This window comes from Orbicella franksi, chromosome 9, assembly GCF_964199315.1.
Source record: "Orbicella franksi chromosome 9, jaOrbFran1.1, whole genome shotgun sequence".
In the NCBI taxonomy this organism is placed as follows: domain Eukaryota; kingdom Metazoa; phylum Cnidaria; class Anthozoa; order Scleractinia; family Merulinidae; genus Orbicella; species Orbicella franksi.
In genome coordinates this window covers 2,736,641-2,754,560 of record NC_138153.1, presented here as the reverse complement: position 1 = coordinate 2,754,560, position 17,920 = coordinate 2,736,641, and the positions used below count along the sequence as shown (strand labels likewise).

The 17,920-nt window shown below is 39.6% G+C and overlaps 3 protein-coding genes and 1 pseudogene across 3 annotated transcripts in view; 2 read left to right on the top strand and 2 right to left on the bottom strand.

Annotated features, from left to right (window-relative positions):
• The window catches only part of LOC145497872 (uncharacterized), a 56,262-nt gene that overhangs the window by 22,640 nt on the left and 15,702 nt on the right, over positions 1-17,920 (bottom strand). The window lies entirely within an intron of this gene.
• On the top strand, positions 4,219-6,427 carry LOC145497647 (uncharacterized). Its single transcript, XM_081477469.1, has one exon. It carries the CDS (start codon positions 4,918-4,920, stop codon positions 5,704-5,706), a length of 789 nt encoding a protein of 262 aa, XP_081333595.1. The 5' UTR covers positions 4,219-4,917; the 3' UTR covers positions 5,707-6,427.
• LOC145497054 (hippocalcin-like protein 1 pseudogene) lies at positions 6,526-9,490 on the bottom strand (annotated as a pseudogene).
• On the top strand, positions 15,052-17,868 carry LOC145496753 (uncharacterized). The gene is made up of 2 exons (XM_081476490.1): positions 15,052-15,718; positions 17,321-17,868. The coding sequence occupies exons 1-2, from the start codon at positions 15,118-15,120 to the stop codon at positions 17,749-17,751; spliced, it is 1,032 nt and encodes a 343-aa protein (XP_081332616.1). The 5' UTR covers positions 15,052-15,117; the 3' UTR covers positions 17,752-17,868.

Sequence of the window (17,920 nt, the reverse complement as noted above, 5' to 3'; positions counted from 1 at the left end):
GCAGGGTATTGTGATCTGCAGCCCTCAAGAGGAGTAGCATTTCTATTAGGGGATCGTGACCTGCACCCCTAGAGAGAAAGGAGGTGAGGGGGGTTTTGACCCCTCCCATCTTACCAAGCTAGACTAGTATTCTGTTAGTGACACTGGCCTGTTGGAGCACTTCATTCTCAACCCCTTTCCCCACATTTATTGTTGTCTGTGTTTCTGTTTCTCATGGGTTGCAAGCATCACGTGACACTTACTATGGTGAGTGTACACTTACTATGGTATTATTATTGGTCTAAACATATATAGTTCATAGAGGGAAATGGTTAGGAAGGCCAGTAAACATCAAAGAAGGGAACAAACAGGCTAAGATTTATGTTGGAAAACCCTTGAAAACCCTTATGCCCACTGACAATGCATGAATTACATAATCACAATGCTTCTATTGGTTAGTTGTATGAGCACACATAATCACCTTTTGTATTTTGCCAGGTCAACCCCCAAAATAGCCAACAAGAACATACAACAAAGAACTTTGCCAGGCTTCCCAACCATTTCCCTCTAGTAACTATGGTCTAGAACAGCTGCTTGCTTAACATTTGCCAATGGGATAATATCGTTTAAGAAGCATATAGTTTCCGGAAAATTAAGTTCAAGGCCGTAAGGGACGAGACATCAGGGATGGAACCAAGCTTCTGAGTGGGGCCAAGCCCAATGTTTGGCTTCGTCGAATGTTTCTCAGTTCAGAACTGAGAAAACAAAGAATATATTAAATGAGACCAAATTCGTGTAAACTGGGAACTAATCTCTATTTCCTTGTTCATGAATAAAATACTGAAATGAACGAATGATTTTTGAGCCATCCCCTGTTGCAAGCTTAAGTGATGCACAGTTACCTTGCATACGGCGGCTGCGCCCGCAGTACAAGCGCCAGTCAAAACTGAGCTGTCCTGCCTAAACGACACGATAAGAGCCTTTTTTCTTCGCAGCTAACAAAAATAAAGACAATGCTTAAGTTGATTTGGCCCTTCTAATAGTTAACTTGAGAATTCTAGGTTTCATTTGGCGGGGAACAGCATATTTCGTTCAGAATAAGACAATTATTGTCCTACCTGGCGACACTCAACTACTAGCAAGTTGCCATGCCGGAGGCCGGCGACCCATCTTTGTCGCCAAATTAGAAGCTTGAGGACACAAAATGTTTCATATTTTCACTTTTTACAATCTGATATGGTTTTAAATCCATTTTCGTGAATATTTAATGCAAACTCCAGTGAGAAAAGTTGCCCGATTTCAATGCCTTCGCCTGTTAACTTACATTGACTTCAGGACAGTAAAGTTTTTCCCGCCTGCTGAATCCTGATTGGTCAATTTAAATTTCAGTCGCGCCAGCCAAGGTTACCCATGATATTAAAATTAATGTCATAATTTACAGCAACCTATCAAAAAATCGTAGGAGAAACAAGGATAAATTAAATTTTATTTTTGCAATCTTGTAAACTTTTGCTCTTGGTTGGACCGTGCATTGAATCAAATCATTTCATTTAACTGTTTACCTTTTTTCCGGCCAAGAAAAAGGTACTAATAGAAATAAAAGAAAATTATGACACACTTTGAGAGATTGATGTTTTGTGATAAGCACTAAAAAGAAATCTATTTACACAAAAGCCCTCTGGGAGGACCTGTGGTTACTGGATAATGAATAACCACAATGATACAAAAAAAAGTTACAGAGTTTTAGTTTTATTGAAAAATATTTGTTTTGAAATTTAAACGCTTGACACATATGTTCTCTGCATCACTGTGCGTAGCATCAGGTACCACTTTACGATGTGAGGATGGGAAGGCCAGGACGAGAATGGCAGTGGCTCGCTAGAACGGGGACGTCAATGACTCGAGCTACATAAAAGCTTTTCACAAACCCACTGACAACTTTTAGAGATGGTGGAAATATTCAGTTCTTAGTCTTTATTACATCCGATATCAGACTAACTTTGTTTTCATAACCAAATCGATATGGACTCGCTTAAGGCCGGTGTCACTCCAGTCTACACCACTCTACTTCCCTATACATGTCCATACTTCGTAATAGTTACCTTCAGTTTAGTTCTAGGGTTGTTGATGTTGTTTTCGTTGTTTTTGTTACACGAGTCAGAACTATCTATGAGTTACGACATGTGGCTGAGACGTAACGTAATTCGCAGCAGACTGAAAATTAAACAATAATTAGGGAAATCCCCTATCTAAACATCTATATTATTGTGACATCATATTTACAACACTAACTTAGGCTCAAAGGATTAGAAAATGCTAAGAAAAGCCTAACCAGACAAAAAAATAGTTACGGTAGGTCAAAACAGAACAGAAAAACATAGCCTTCCGGTATATTTCGACAAAAAAACATTATTTTGATGCCAAAACCTGGAATGCAAATTGAAGGGTCTTCTGTTAGATGAGAGAAATACGATGACGCAAGTGAGTAAATTTAAGTACGTCAATTCAAAATAGTCTAAAAAAATACAATGTTATAGTCTACAAAATTAATCTGCAAGACATGATTGCTTTGTAGCTCGCTCAAACTAAGTTTGTTTTACTGGAGTTTTCTCTGCAACAACTCTTTGCTCACTGGGCATAGAGCTCGTGGAAAGTTTCCTTGGTAAGTTTTCATTTGTCTTTCGTCAATTTTTTTAACAGTTATGTAATCTTGTTAGCCAGCCCTTCAAGAATTCGCATGTAGACATTTTTGTCGGTATTGACATCGGCAGCAATGTTTTGTTTTTTCAGTAATCCTTCGAGCCCTGAAATTCATTAGCTCCTGGGTCCTCCTGTAGTTTTTGAATTTAGATTTACTAGAAAGGGACTGGAGTTGATGATTTATCAACTATTTTATGGATGTCGTGCCATCCGAACCCAACATGCAAAAATCGGAACGTGTCTGAACGGCTCGTCGCGTATCATATACATATGGCCTCAGTTTTTAACGCTGCACCTAACATTTCTGATAATTCAAGGGACTCTGTATCTCTTCCCAAGTATTTTTGGATGACAAAATGTTAAAACGTGTATGCGAATGATTACTCAATGAGAAAAATAGGCTCACCAAGTTTGTCGTTTGAGTTATTGAGATTAGAAAATTAAGGGGCGTTTTCTACAAGTTATGCCAGTCCATGCTATTGCTACACAGAAAATCATACCTACTTTGCCGTTGATGGGATCCAATTCGATAAATATTATTATTTTATCATAAACTGATTAAGTGGGGTATTATTCATCCACTAAAAAACTGAATGGGTTAATTTTCAATTTACCCATACCGCTCTAAATAACAATTGTGCGATGCTTTCGAGTGGTGTACCGTGGAATACCCCGCTTGTCATGCACTTATTTCCTCGCCTTTAGGCGAGGGCGCATACCGAGAAATTCCACGGAGTGCCACGAGAAAGCATAACCATTTTTTTGTTGTTGTTGTTATTATATAGACACGAATATTTTACGGGAAAATATCACGAAGACGCGAGCGAGCTTTGGAGACGGAGTTTTGGACTTCGGAGTTGCCACTGGCAACTTATCTCGTTTCCAATGGTAACAATATCGTCGCCTGCAATTTCGCGCGCTTTGCTATCAATGACGTCATGCCGACAAGTTGCCACTGGAAACACAGCAAGTTGTCAGTAACAACAACACAAGTTGAACGCTAAAACCTAGTCACCAAACTTTCGTCGCGTCTTACTCAACTGATAATCGTTGTACAACACTCGTAAAATTTATCGAAACTACATCCGGGCGCGAGTGCCGTATTTTCCATATCCTCGGCCTCACAAGTGAAGATATTGATGACGTCATTTCCCGCTTTTTCACTGTTGTTTACGCCAGCAGTTGGTTTGACCAGGAACATACGTGATATGTTCCTGGTTTGTTTGTATGATAAAAACAAAATTACACGGTGGCTTGAAGATATGAATTTTATTTCCTCGCGTTACAAAACAATTCTTTACTCACTCGCTCTTCTCCTTCGTAAAATATTGTTTTTGCCACTCGAAAATAAAATTCATATCTTCGCAATACCATGTAATATCCTCTTTATGGCATGACATGGAAAATACAATGGAGAAAATAATATCGCAGCGTAGATGTGAAGTTTGTGTATAATACCGTCCAGTATACAACGGCGCATTCCTGTTTTCTTTTTGTTTTTTTCCTCTATGGCCAGATATTAGACATTTTAACCTCTTGAAATATCTGGGGGTGGGGACTCTCATATAAAAAAAGGACGGGGTGCTTTGCGTACATTTTAGGGGTCAAAAAGCGGTGTTAGTACCTCTCAGGGTGTTCAGCCTCAAAAGTTCCACAGCGGGATCTTTTGAGGTACCTTTTAGGGTGTTGGTAGGTAGGTAAGGTAAAGTCTGCATACGAGCCAAGTGGCCCATCAGGCCGGAGCTTATCCCGGTTTCTGTAGCATGAAGCGACTAGGAGTATTTCTACTCCCCCCTGGATGGGATGCTAGTCCATCGCAGGGTTACCCCCAGCATTAAGTTCGCCGGTACCCATTTATACACACGGGTGGAGAGAGGCTCTGTGAGAGTAAAGTGTCTTGCCCAAGAACACAACACAATGTCCCTGGCCAGGGCTCGAACCCGGACCGCTCGATCCGGAGACGAGCGCACTAACCACGAGGTCACCGCGCCTCCCTTTAGGGTGTTGAGCCGAAAAGAAATATGACAAGAGATAATGTGTCGCTTTAAAGTTGGTACCTCTTCGGGGTGAAAAAAATTCAAGCCACGCCCACAAAAGGGGTTCTTTTCACTATTTCCGACAAGCACCCCTGTCCTTTTTATATGGGAGTCCTCCTGGGAAAAAAAACGTCATGTCTTAAAACCGATCTACCCATCTTTTCGTCTTGACGAACGGGCTAAATTGGTAAATACTCACGTAATGTTTTCTTTTTTAGTGATACACACAGACGGAATGTTGGGTACCATGAATGTCCGGAGATCATCTTCATTATCTGAAATTCCTGCAAGTTTTGATGTGGAAAGACCTCTCGTATGTCATCATAGCAGCCACGGCGCAAAGGCAAAAAGAGAACAACGCAAGAAAAACAAGGGAAAAGAATCGCTCCGAAGATGCAAATCTACCCCCAATAAGAAGCCGACGAAGCAGAGCCGAGAAACGAACCCCTATGAGTGGAAGTGCGCTTGGGACAAAGAAAGAGTCTATGTTACAGACTTGATAGCAGAACAAAACCCAACCACAAACCAGCCTCAGCTCTCCTACTTTGCTTATCTGGGGAATAACTATCCAGGGAAGGGACGATATCAAGCTGTGTCAAGCAATACAGAGACCATTATTAACCTGGGGAATGGAATCATCGCTCAAACCAGGTCTGCGAGTACAACAAATGCAGAAGAAGGGGAATTCCATGGAAACGATGTCCGCATTGATTTGCCGATGAAACCTGCAGCTGACAGAACAAGACTTTTAGAATGTTGTTCTTGCATGTGCTGTGTGAAAGCTGTATTTTATCATTGTACAAAGGACAGAAACGTCGAGAAAAACTGGGCCGACGGGCCCTGCACGTGCGAATGGCCTGGGACTGAGTGTGTAACCAGGTGGGGCATTTTGGGGATGTTTTCTCTATTTCTGCCCTGTCTTGTATGTTATCCTGTCCTAAAAGTATGCTGTTACTCTCCTTTTAGTTCAATGAGAAAGTGGAAGTCATAAACTGAGTTGCAGTAGAATTTTTATCAGCCAAATGTTACATGTGTGGGGAAACAGTTATTTTTTTCACTTGAATCTCAATGTCTCAAACATTGGAAATTCGACAGAAGCATAACAGTCAACTGGTTTTTAAGTGATTATTTTTTGTAGCGCAGCAAAGGCACTGTTAGGTCCAAGCACAACCGTCCTCGGGGAGCAGGGATGGCGCAGTGGTGAGAGCTCTCGCCTCCCACCAATGTGGCCCGGATTCGATTGTATTCCTTTGTAAAATTTTCACGAGTTCGCAACGGAGTTTTTATGAAACTGCGCATTTTTTATTCGAAATTTGGTATGATAAATCGATCTAAGAAGGTGTTTTTTTTTGTTTATCTGACAAATACGAAAAATTGTTGATATTTTATGCGTGGTATCGACAAGGTTGAAGTGGTCCATTAAGCTTATCTATCTCTTGTTCATTTTTTTTTTCCTTGTTTGGTCGCAGACGGTCAAATTTTTGTCGTCAAAATGTACGTTACCTGACATTCACGTGCAATGCGTTTCCCACCATGTTTGCGTCTCTTCCCAGAACCTTCCTCGGGCCTCGTAATATGACCTCGCTCCAGACGCCCTCGGATAACTCGGGTAACTAGCGACTGGTTACAACTCAGCTTTGCTAGCGGATAATGAATTTTAATTCACACTTCCTTTTCATTTTGAAGGGATACAAATTCGTTGAAAATTTCCTACAACGGGTAAAACGACAGAAAAAAAATGCTGAAGTACAAAGTTTAATTTCTTTATTACTAAACTTACAAGTCATTTAACAGTTTATAAAGAAAGTTCAACTCCAAATTAAAGTTTGCAACGAAATAAGCTCTATAGCTTAAAAACAAGTAGATCTGTTCAACATTTACTCACTTTAAACCGCCAAAAAGCGTTAAAGACGAAAGATAGCATAGAAAATCAGCAAAAAAAACTGTCTACTAAGTCGTTGCTAAGAAGCTTGGTTTGTTAAATTTTCAATCACTAATATACTAGGCAAAACAGAGAGAACTTCAGCTTCGGCATGAACCTTAACAGTAATTAGAACTCCTAAAAAGCTGATTAGCTTCAACGTTATAATTTCTAGCTAGCCATTTAATTATTATTACAACGATCGCTGGCCATGAACTTCAATAAAATTGTCTCGGCAAAGTCTCGTCCATTTAATAATTACATGTAATAAATATTCTCAAAAGAGTGACATGACATGTTATAGTGGAAAGCTCTGCCCTCCGGTAAATTGGAATATCGATTTGGACGAAACGAAGTATAAGTCGAAAAACACACTTTTTTCAAATCTCGGAGGCAAATTTGAATTTCTAATGTTTTTTTGGAATTTGTTTGTTCAAGACAATTGTCCGTAAATTTTCAACGGCGTGACACCACACATTTGCCGCTTCGTTTGTCGGCTTATTTACAGTCCACCCTACATTTCATAAAGAACAAAGCTCTCAAAAATCCAAAATTACCATTCCCTGACACACAGCTGTGAACTCATAAATAAAACAAAAGTTAAAATATTTACATTCGCCAGAAAGGTAGTGCCTCGTTTTTCTCTCGCACTCGCCTCCAATCAAAAAGACAAAAACTAGTTATTAGGTCAAACCCTTCTCAAAACAAAATCCAGTATTCTATATCAATTACAAAAATCATTGTTGTCGTGCTGAATAATTTTTTTATTTCCCAACAGAAGGCTCCGAAAAAGCAGTTCTCGTATTTTCTAGGGACAGTTGGTTTAACCGCATAAGATTTAAATACAATTCTGTTGTTTAATATTTTAAAAGATTTGATCAAACGCTTCAGGCAAGTTTTCAATAATCACAGGCTGTTGTAATGAGTCAGTCCTCCCATACGATTCAGTCGAATGCTAAGGTTTTACTGTGCATATTAAGGATCAAAAGACCGAGTTCAAAAGCGTTGATTTGATCGTAAAGGCCGACGTAAAACAACTAAAATATTAAACACATCTCAGACAATGTGGACACCAAGGGCTTCCATTTATGAGTTGAATCGAGACGCATAAATTTATCCACCGTAAATTATTTGTTACGGACGTTCGAAAAAATCCACCGGAGTCTGGTTGATTTTAAGTTAAAAATGTGTCCTACTTTGATATGATAACTACATAGTCGGCTGGCTCGTTTAGTCTTTTTATCTATGGACGAAACACTTTCGTAAAACGCCACCCTTATCGCGTAAATTCAACACATCAAAAACCTAAATTTGTGCAAATGAAATATTGCCGAATGGTGTATCAGTAACTCCTTTTGACCTTCGCTACAAGCCGTCTCCGTGCTTCAAAAACAAAAACGTTACAAGTGGTAAACGAGACATGCCGCTTTTACAGAGTACCATGCATGTATATGCTACCTTGGCGAAACTGTTCCACCGTAAATTCGAACGCAGCGTAATATTGAGAGTGTAAACATTGCATCGCAATCTATTAGTTTAGTTTACTTCGCGCCGGCTGGATCCAATAACCGCATAAGAGAGGGATAACACTGAATGCCACGAACAAATTCATTCTGCGTAATTGTACCATCATTGTCTCGGTCAAGCTTTGCAAACAGCTTGTTAGTAAACTTCTCTGGCGTGTTCTCATCTCTCGGGAGATTTACTCGGTCGCCAGCCAGGCGAAAAATCCCGCGTACTATCTCCAACATTTCGCGCCGCGACACCGAGCCACTGCCATCAGAGTCGTACATCTCGAACGCCCAACGAAGTTTCTGTTCTTGCGTCCCTCGAGATATAATAGACAAACCTTGAATGAACTCGTGAAAATCTATTGTACCATCGTTGTTTTTATCAAATGTGCGAAAAACATGCCCAGCGAAAACGCTAGCATCGCCAGTGGAGTAGTGGTTCTTGTAGATCTCCGAGAATTTCTTTTCGGACATTTTACCATTGGGGCATTTCTCCCGGAAGGCTTTATTCCATGTGTGTAGCTCGTCCTCAGTAAATTCGGTAGATAAACGTAGCTCTTGGATTTCATCAGGTGTGAGTTTGTTCTTTTTTGAGCTGGATTTCGTGCCTTTGTTTCCCATTTCCTTGTGTTCTATAACACTCTGTTCGCGAACTCGCGATTTCCCGCCCCCAATGATAGCCGGCACTCGCTGGATCAGCTAAGCTCTGGAAAATGTTGAATTTAAATTCACATTGTGCTGAATAAGTCGCAGCACGCCATTGGTCGCCAACTCATTTGCATAAAACAACTCCACCACTTCTGAACAGAGTGAGTTTGTCGTGGTGACGGAATACAAACGATTCCTGATCGCACCAAAGGTGCTGCGTTAATCATTAATGACATTGATAATCGAATGTTGCTATCGCGCAAAAATGAGAACTAAGATATGGGAAAACATAAATACTGCAACATCACCCAACAATGAGATATATTTCGCGTCAGTAAAACGCCTATCTTATGAATAACGCCTGCGATGCAGTCGTGTTTTCTTTCCGATAAAAAGAACTCTTTTAACGCTTTTTTAATTTGGCCTATTAAAAGTTCGTGCTTCGAGGCACTTTTTAGCCCAATCTGCGAGACACCGATTTTCAATGACAACTAAATGAGCTTTGCAGTCTGATAGGCGAATAATTACGCGAAAAATGTTACCAACGTTAATATTGATGTGGTAAATACTGTCAGTACTGGCGCCAAGGAAGATTTGAAAGTTCCGCGGCGGTTTTTCTACCCACTTTTGACCAACAAGTTCATCAGTGCTTAAGTTTTATTTGAGAAATGTTTCTTTCTCGCCCGCGCACAAAATGAAGATTGAAACATCTGCCAACATCAACACCCTGAAATTAAAAGCCGAAATGCGGGAAGTCTTCACTAGAAACATAAACAACAGAAAACAATTAACTTTGAAAAGATTTCGAGCAGCTAAGAGAAAAATTCGGAGTAAATTTGTCGTAACAGAATTCGCGTGGGTATTTTTATGGTCAAGTGTGGAAATACTGGATTAGCAGGGATTTTGATAAGCCGAATGTTTGGTCTGAAGTATTCGAGATTACCTTGATGTACGTGGCGAAATTAATCTCTGGGGATAGATTTAACAGAGTTGAAATGCTCAAACAACAGATTTCTCGTGATACCGTATAATTTTGAAGCAAACAATTAGCAGTGATGGCGGCTGGAAATTCTTTCGTTTAACCATAACATAAAAAGTATTATTTGCATATACGATTTTTCCATGAGAAGAGGGTTTATACAATTGACGGATAAAATAAAACATTCTCATAATTATTAAACTTCGTAAGATGAAAAACAAAAATATCATAAACAATTTTAAGTGTTTATGAGGTAATTTTGGTTCTGTTTTGCTTTACGAATATACTGACAAACAGCTTGACAATTTGTGAGGAGTATTTCGTCATTAAAAGTTAGGTTTACTTCAAACTTCTGTCAAACACCCCAAGAGTTATGTCAAATGTTGCGATATTCTACCCGTATCAAAAGGTATATGTTAATTACTGATTTCACCAACTGAAAAATATAAATAAATATTTGAAAAAGAAAATCTTTGACCTCTAATGAATATGCATTATCGTTGTTTTCTCATTTTTTCGCTGTTATACTCTGAGTTTTCGACGATTTTTTCTCTGTCACATATCAGAATCACTGCAATGAAACAATATTTCACAACGCTGAGGATTTAGATATTAGGCATTTTAATTCCCGTAAAAATGGAAGTAACATGGGAATTATCTTGTTCGGCGATATATCTCTATCAGTAGATAAATAGTGTTAATTGTTTTCGGGTTGCGAGAGAATGCTCAAAACAATCAGGCTTTAAACGGGAGTCATTTCTCAATAGACAACAATAATGGGGATAAATTTGTCAATATCCGACATTAAGACGCAGAACTGTTCAATCGCAATTGACTTAATCAGACGGGAAACGCAAAATCTTGCCAAAATACTTGATAATTGGTCAGACAAGAACTGACTTACAAGGGAGCAGGATCTATGACAGTGTTACCACGTTTATCAGTCTGAACATCTTCCTTTTTCAATTTGTCTTAATTAATTTTTTTCTTACGAGGAGACAGTGTCGTTGCCGAAGCACTGTACATGACTAGTTATCATAAGAATCAAAATTAAAATCTCATCTTGGTGGTGTAGGAACACCAGGCCCTGTGTTAATTAACAAGGGAGATCGCATGTATTGATACGGCAGACAAAACATAATTAAACAAAATCCATGGTGCCAACTTTTCCGAGGCTGAGTGAATTGAGTGTTCGCTTAAGGGGAACGCTAGGGGACAGAAAGTGATAATGACAAAGAATTCTATCAACAGACTCAGATGATAAGACGCTATTCTTTCTTTCCTTCATTTCCACGTGAAGGGGGCGAACGCCAGATCCTGTTAATTAACACCTTTAGAGACTATTGTTTTATTTGAAGCAGATGTGAAGAAAAGCGTTTATAAAAATGCCGGGTTTTTTTTGTTTTTTTTTCAAATTTCCTGTTTTTGTATTATAGAGCATACTAACTTTGTATTGATTATAGCAAGGTAGATATCACACATCTTTGCGAAAAAAAAAATCATCTAGAAAGCACCTACACCTGACTTGTAAAAGTTGATCTTCATGACCTGGATCAGCACAACTCCACCTCTGAACCGGATTTGGTAACTTGGAAGATCACCATCTCGCAAACACTAGGGGAACAATTAATTCGTGCGAAGTTTTTAATGAGAACTACAGTTTTAAATTCATACCCAGACTAGCTGCCATTTTTATCGGGCTTTTCAATGTCGTGGACACACAAAGAAAAGACACGAGTTTGGGTTTACTGGGCATAGGAGAACCGGTTTGTCAGCTAAAACAAGTTTCGCAGAACTGATGCCACCAGCCGTTATGGCTGAATCAGTTACACTGTGGTTAACAGCACGACACCTTCATGTAAGCCATCTGCGTCTATCGCAGACCACTATCATGGTAAAAACCGTGTTAACCATGGCATCCCTCACTGGTAGAGAATGCAATGTGAAGCAGTTTGTGTATCGCAAAATCTAAGATGATTTTCCCTTTATTACGATAAACATCGTGTTCGTGTCATGTCCCAAGTCTCTTTTGGTAACACCTGTTGTATTTATCGCTATCAAAGCAGTTTATTTACTTCACAGGGTTGTTCAAAATTGTGTATAATACCGGCTCCCGTTGACTCCAGGAACAAACTTATAGCAAAACTGAAACATACATTTGGCCAAACTGTGAGCGTATTACACTTTGTTAATTAAAATCCACATATCTGCAGTGTTTATTTTCACTATAAGGAAAAGTGTCTGAATAATAAACCTGACATCAATGCCCCGGTTGCACCTGGCAGACTCGTTATCTCTGTAAGAAATCTCCCCTCGTATTTTTCAATTAACGAAGTATAATTTGGGTGTACGTGAAGCATAACACGAAAAATGGTGTGTAACGAATTCTGAAATCCTAGAAATCACCTAATTTACTTCTATTATGGCTAGAAGTTCGACCTGATTCAAGGGTTGGCAATACAATAGAGTTATGTTAAACGATGAGCGAAGTGTAATTTTATCGTGAAAAATAAATAATGGTTTATTTTTTATACCACTTTTGATAAATTAAAAATCTACAGCATTTGAAAACAACGCGACCGTTGTGTATGGTTTGTTTTAGAGGCCTTAAATTCAGCGTTCTGTGTTGCTTTCGTATGTTTTGAAACTTGCAAGTTTAGGCGGGAATTAGTCACTGCAGCCGCGACACAATGTCCAGTAGACGTAATCAGAGAGGGAGAGGAAAGGAGAAAAACGCCACGGGCAAAAACTGAGAATAATAACTGTAATAGAACCCTGTCTCGACTGAGCGACCACTTTTGAACGGCATACTTAAAATAATCGCTTTCTTAACTGCCTTAATTTCCCCTGCCATTTCCCAAATTTCAGAAATTTCATGTAATTGTTACATCTGTGAAATATGTGTGCGTCTTTCCTTGACCAAAAGTGTTGCACCAATGCCCATTTTAAACACTTGGTTACAGTGTACTGCTGTTTGTGAATTTGTGTTTAAAACGTTTTCTTCGACTTTTTGTAGTTCCCTTATGAATATATCCGATATTTTACTGCCAGTTCCACATCCTAGTGATACTCTGGCTAAGGAATCTGTTTTTACCTATCAGGAGCTTGTAAATTTGTTTTCAATCGAAAAGCAACTAAAAGAGAAATCCTCTAGCTTGACCTATCAGAATTCCGCCGCTTTATCAGAATATAAACAGTAGAGTCTGTCTGAGTCAGTTTCAATACCACGAACGTGCGTTGGGTATGAGAAGCGAGGTAATAGATGACGTGCATACAGCCGAGTAGGAGGTAGCCATACTTCGATACGGTGGAGGGGGGGGGGGGGGGGGGGCGGAGGGGGATTGGTAAGGAAGGGACTCCCATATGAAAAGGTCGGTGATGCTCATCGTCTTGTTTAGGGGTATAAATCAAGGATTCTAGTCTCACTTAAGGCTTAGGGTGTTCGTAATAAAACCACTATTTCTAGCTGCCAAAGTATCTTTTAGGGTGCACTTGAAGAAATAATGATAAAAACGCTCTTATTTCCGTTTTTAGGCTAGATGTCCGCCGGTCTCTCCTAGTGTGGTCTTCTTTCCTGAGAAGAGGCTGGTAATCGAGCCCATTCTGTTTTAAGGTTGGTCTCTCACTCTCTTTTAGGGGTTTAATTCCAATTTTCCGACGAAAATCGCTGACCTTTTCCGTGACGGAACCATACCAAGCGCGAGTGGTAATATATCTTGCTTTCTAATATGACTGACAAAATTACTTCATTGTGATTGGCTGAGAGCATGCAAATTTATAATTAATTTTAATTTGCACTGCGATGTAAATTAATGTGCACGCGTTCGTAATTTCTCAGTTGTATTATAAGTGAATAATCATATGAAAGCTCGCGCAATTAACACTACTCGTGATATTTGAAAATTCTTTCAAATTGCAGTCGCCTAACTTATGGTAGAAATCCTTACGCACGCTCGCATTGTACGATCACCTTTACAAAAAATTTTGTATAGGCAATCGTATGAATGCGACACTACGAATGATATTTGAAAATTCTCTCTAAATTGCACGAGCCTTTAGGCGAGTGCACTTTGAAAATTCCAAATTTCATGGGTAGTGTAAATCCTTAATTGCTCGAGCTTTCATATGACTACAAATTTATTATATGACTGAGAAAACTACGAACACGTGCACGTTAATATGCACTGCAGTGCAAATTAATGATTAACGAGCAATTGGCCTGATCTCAGCCAATCACAAGGAAGTAATTTTCTCAGTTTTATAACAAAATTTGTAATTCTTTGTCGATCATGTTTCTCGGACTTGGCATAATAGATGATAGCCAATGGCCACTTATTAAAATTAAACTCCCGTATAAAATGCTCCAGTCTTTAATAATGTACAACAGTTTGCTTGTGGCTCCAAAACTGCTTCTCTAGTCAGTAGCAAGTTGGACAAGCGAGAAGCGAAAAAATATTTTAAAAAAAAGTATAATAAAAGCTGAACGAGAGGTGGTCAATTAATGTCGCGTGGCTTTGTTTTTATTTTGTTTTTTTGTTCTGTTAAAAAGCAAAATCAGTTTAACACTTTCATTACAAAGAAATTGAGCTAAATTAAACAAGGTTTTTTGCAGGGTGTTAAGCTTGGGCGCGTCTCAAACACAGCAAATCACTCGCCCTAGTGTGAGCGACTTCTGAAATGTTTCTCAATGGCATTCTCTAGTTAACCACTGCTAGCCGAGTAACAGGAAAGAAAATGGCTTCAAACGAATTCAAACTCATTCAGAGAGATGGTAACTCTATATTTAATTTAAGACAACAATGTCTTCCTTTTAATTTCACAACTGCTTAAGTTGTAGGTAAAACTGCGATGATCAGTCGTGTCTTCATATTCTTCTCCGCAAATCAAATATATGATCTTTCATATATTCAGCTTAATGTCTTTCTTTGGTTGTATCCGCCGTACGACCCTACCGTTTCTTTGGGTATGTTTTCGTCAAAAACTAAAGCATTTCTTATTTTAATCTGAAAATTTCCTGATTTTTTTTTGTGGTTGTTGTTTTGTTTTAATCTTTTTCTTATATCTTGTTTGAGGTTGAAAATATATATTATGTTATGTATAATTACCCTATAACGTTCATGGGAAAACATAACAGAATTCGTCACCTAATTTATAATTTAGCTCGTTCTAAAATTTCACCAATCACCAGAAGTATCTTTAGTAAAGACAAATGTTTCCCTAGTCTGTATCTTTTGATGCGCTAATTGCGGTTAAAATCTCGTTATCGTTCCTTCGTCTCGACACAGCAGAAATACATCACTGAAATGTAGAGCGACACATACTCGAGAAAAAGGAGCAAACAATATGGCCGCCACGAAATCGAAACCAGTGCCAAGAAAGGACAAGATTTGCGTTTGGACCTTTCCCGAAGGCACACAGCCGGCAGTTCGAGTTCAGGTTGAGGACGGGAAAATCAAAGCCGAAGATCTCCTTGAAATAACCGGCAAAACTTTGGAAATCTGCGCTAATAGCCTGCTGTTCTTCGGACTCTTTCGCGGTATCGAAAACCCCACAAAGAAATATGGCAACAACGAAATGATATACCTTCCTTGTCGCTACGTGATTTCAATTCAACGCTGGTCTTTCGATGTTCCGAGAGAGCAAAAATACCTCAAGACAGACGCGGGTGCGATGCGTTTGCTTTGCGTGCAGTGTATGGAAGACATCAGACTCGGAAGACTCAAACCCAAACCAGACGACATTCCCCTCATGAGGGAATACAGAAACCCGGCTTTTCCGTGCGACAAGCAATACGTGGAGCTCTGTCAGACGATGTATGGTTATGGCTACGTTTTTCTAAATGATTGCACGGTACAGAATGATGTCAAAGTGAAAGATGTGCGACTGACAATAGGAATGAAAGTGGACCTGATCGCCAACAGAAGAGGTCTAATGATTAAGTCAAGTAAGTCCAAGCTCAAAATAGAAATTCTCCCTGATGATAGTCATACACCGATTTCGATGAAACTTCCAAGAATTTCGTGTTATATCAAGACAGTTCCTGTATATTTATCATTTTCTCTTTTTTCATTATCATGTATAGTATGTTTGCTTGGTATTGTACGGTGAATTAGAAGGGCAAGTACAGAATTAATGTTCGTTATAGCAGTAACTAAAGAGATAAACTGAAGATTCATCAGCGTCGATAACTACTGTTTCTTATAATCCATCAAACATTTTCGCTCGCGTGTGATTGGTCTAAACATGCACGTCTCGTGACTGAATATGCCCCAGCTAAAACTGGAGAATATCCGAGCTGAGTGATATTCCCCAGTTTTCAAAACCCCACGTTTCGCGAAAAGTATTTGAAGGATAATAAACATAATAACCTCCATTTGGCGCGAAAATATGTGTGGGTTATTGACCACGTGCGAGGCCAAGATGGCTGGATATTGGCCAAGTTCTTTTTTCGCGTGTTTATGGACCGAGACGGAGTCGAGGTCCATAAACTCCATAAACTCGCAAAAAAGGAACGATCTTGACCGAACAAGCTTGGTCAATAAAGGATTTATCATATGGTTTTCGGGGAAATTTTCCTTGCGGGACACGGCGGGTAGTCCCGAGCGGGCAAGATAGCTCCATCTTGCCCGCTCGGGTAGCCAATCACAGCGCAGGATTTGATTCATCTTGCCCGCTCACGGAGCTAGCCATATAATAAACTCGGATATTTGTCCTCAAAGTTCGCAGTCTTCCTCGAGTTACGCTGCTCTCGAAAAAACTGTTTCCTTCTCGGAACAGATAATGTCCAAGGAGAAACATCCGCGCATCTTTTCGCGCCAATTATATATTTACTCTTTCAAAAAGTTAGCAACATAATTTATCCAAGTTGCCGAAGCTTCCAAGACTTCTATTTATGAAATGAAAGTAATATAATTTCGCTTAAAGCTGCCTAAATAAAATTCGATTACAGCTCAGTAACACATTCGAGTGGAGTTTGAGAATACGTTAAAAGGAGTTGACCACAGATAGCTTTGTGTTCCAACAACCTCCATGGAGTTCTCTTAAAATTTCCCGAATGTTACTCTTTTCCTTTCCAGCTGAACAATACGCTTCAATCATTGGCTCAGCTTTCGCACCCTTTCAACATATTTCTGAGAAAGCTATTCACATAGTTCCCTTCTAGCAGAGGCTCTTTTCCTGGTGTTCGCTCTTTACTCCACTCAGCGAACACCAGGAAAAGAGCCTCTGCTAGAAGGGAATTCACATAGTAGCAAAATCTTGGCTTAAATGCAACTCTCAATTTAGTTCAAAAAATACTAAATTAACTAATTACAATATTTAGAGGGGAAGTCACATCAGTCTTAGCTGGTTTTCATGCGGGTCCTATATCCTGGTCGAATTGAAATTTGGAGCGTTGGTTTTTGTGGCGGGAGGAAAACCGGAGAACCCGGAGAAAAACCCTCGGAGCAAAATTGAACCCAGTCCACACTAAGGGGAGGCGAGCGCTCTCGCCACTGCGCCATCCTTGCTTCCCAAATACTAATCTTTTACATGCCTCTCTCGACAGAAAAAACAGCATTTTTTGCTCCATGGCAAAAAATTCGTCGCTGGTCCCAGGCCCAAGGCGACAGCGTTCATTTCGAGATTTACTTCACAGAGGAGTTACGGTTTGAATGGGTGGAGGTTGAGACAGAACAAGTGGCGTATCTGATGTCAGTTATCGCAGAGTGTGTCTACCTCAAGCAGAAAGAATACAATGGACCAGAGAGACCCAACTGGGACAAAGGAGCCGAGAAGAAAAAGCTAACATGGAAAATGATCAAGAAGGAGCTGTTCTCCAAAGAAAGCAAAGAGGAAAGCGAAGAGGAAGATGAGCCATGTCAGGGATTTGATGTTCTAGAAGATGAGGCCTCTAGTGACGGTGAAGAATCAAGCGATGACGAGGAAGGTGCCAAGGCGGCTCCCTCATCACGTCGCAGCTCGCAGTATCGTTTTTAGCTGATTCGTTTTCTTTTTTTCTTTTCTACACCCAAAGAAGTGTTCCGTTGCCATATGAGAGAACATAAAACGTTATTTTATGTAATACACTGGAAGAGATTGTTAAAAGCATCTTGATGTCATGTCGCGACCAGTTTATTTCGGGAACGGCATTCCTAGTGGAAGATAT

What these genes read in the sequence shown, in the direction of transcription:
- LOC145497647 (XM_081477469.1), top strand. Translation starts at nt 4,918, where the DNA reads ATGTTTTCTTTTTTAGTGATACACACAGACGGAATGTTGGGTACCATG.
- LOC145496753 (XM_081476490.1), top strand. Translation starts at nt 15,118, where the DNA reads ATGGCCGCCACGAAATCGAAACCAGTGCCAAGAAAGGACAAGATTTGC. An exon ending in AGGTCTAATGATTAAGTCAA is followed by an intron (nt 15,719 to 17,320) that starts GTAAGTCCAAGC and finishes CTCTCTCGACAG; the next exon opens with AAAAAACAGCATTTTTTGCT.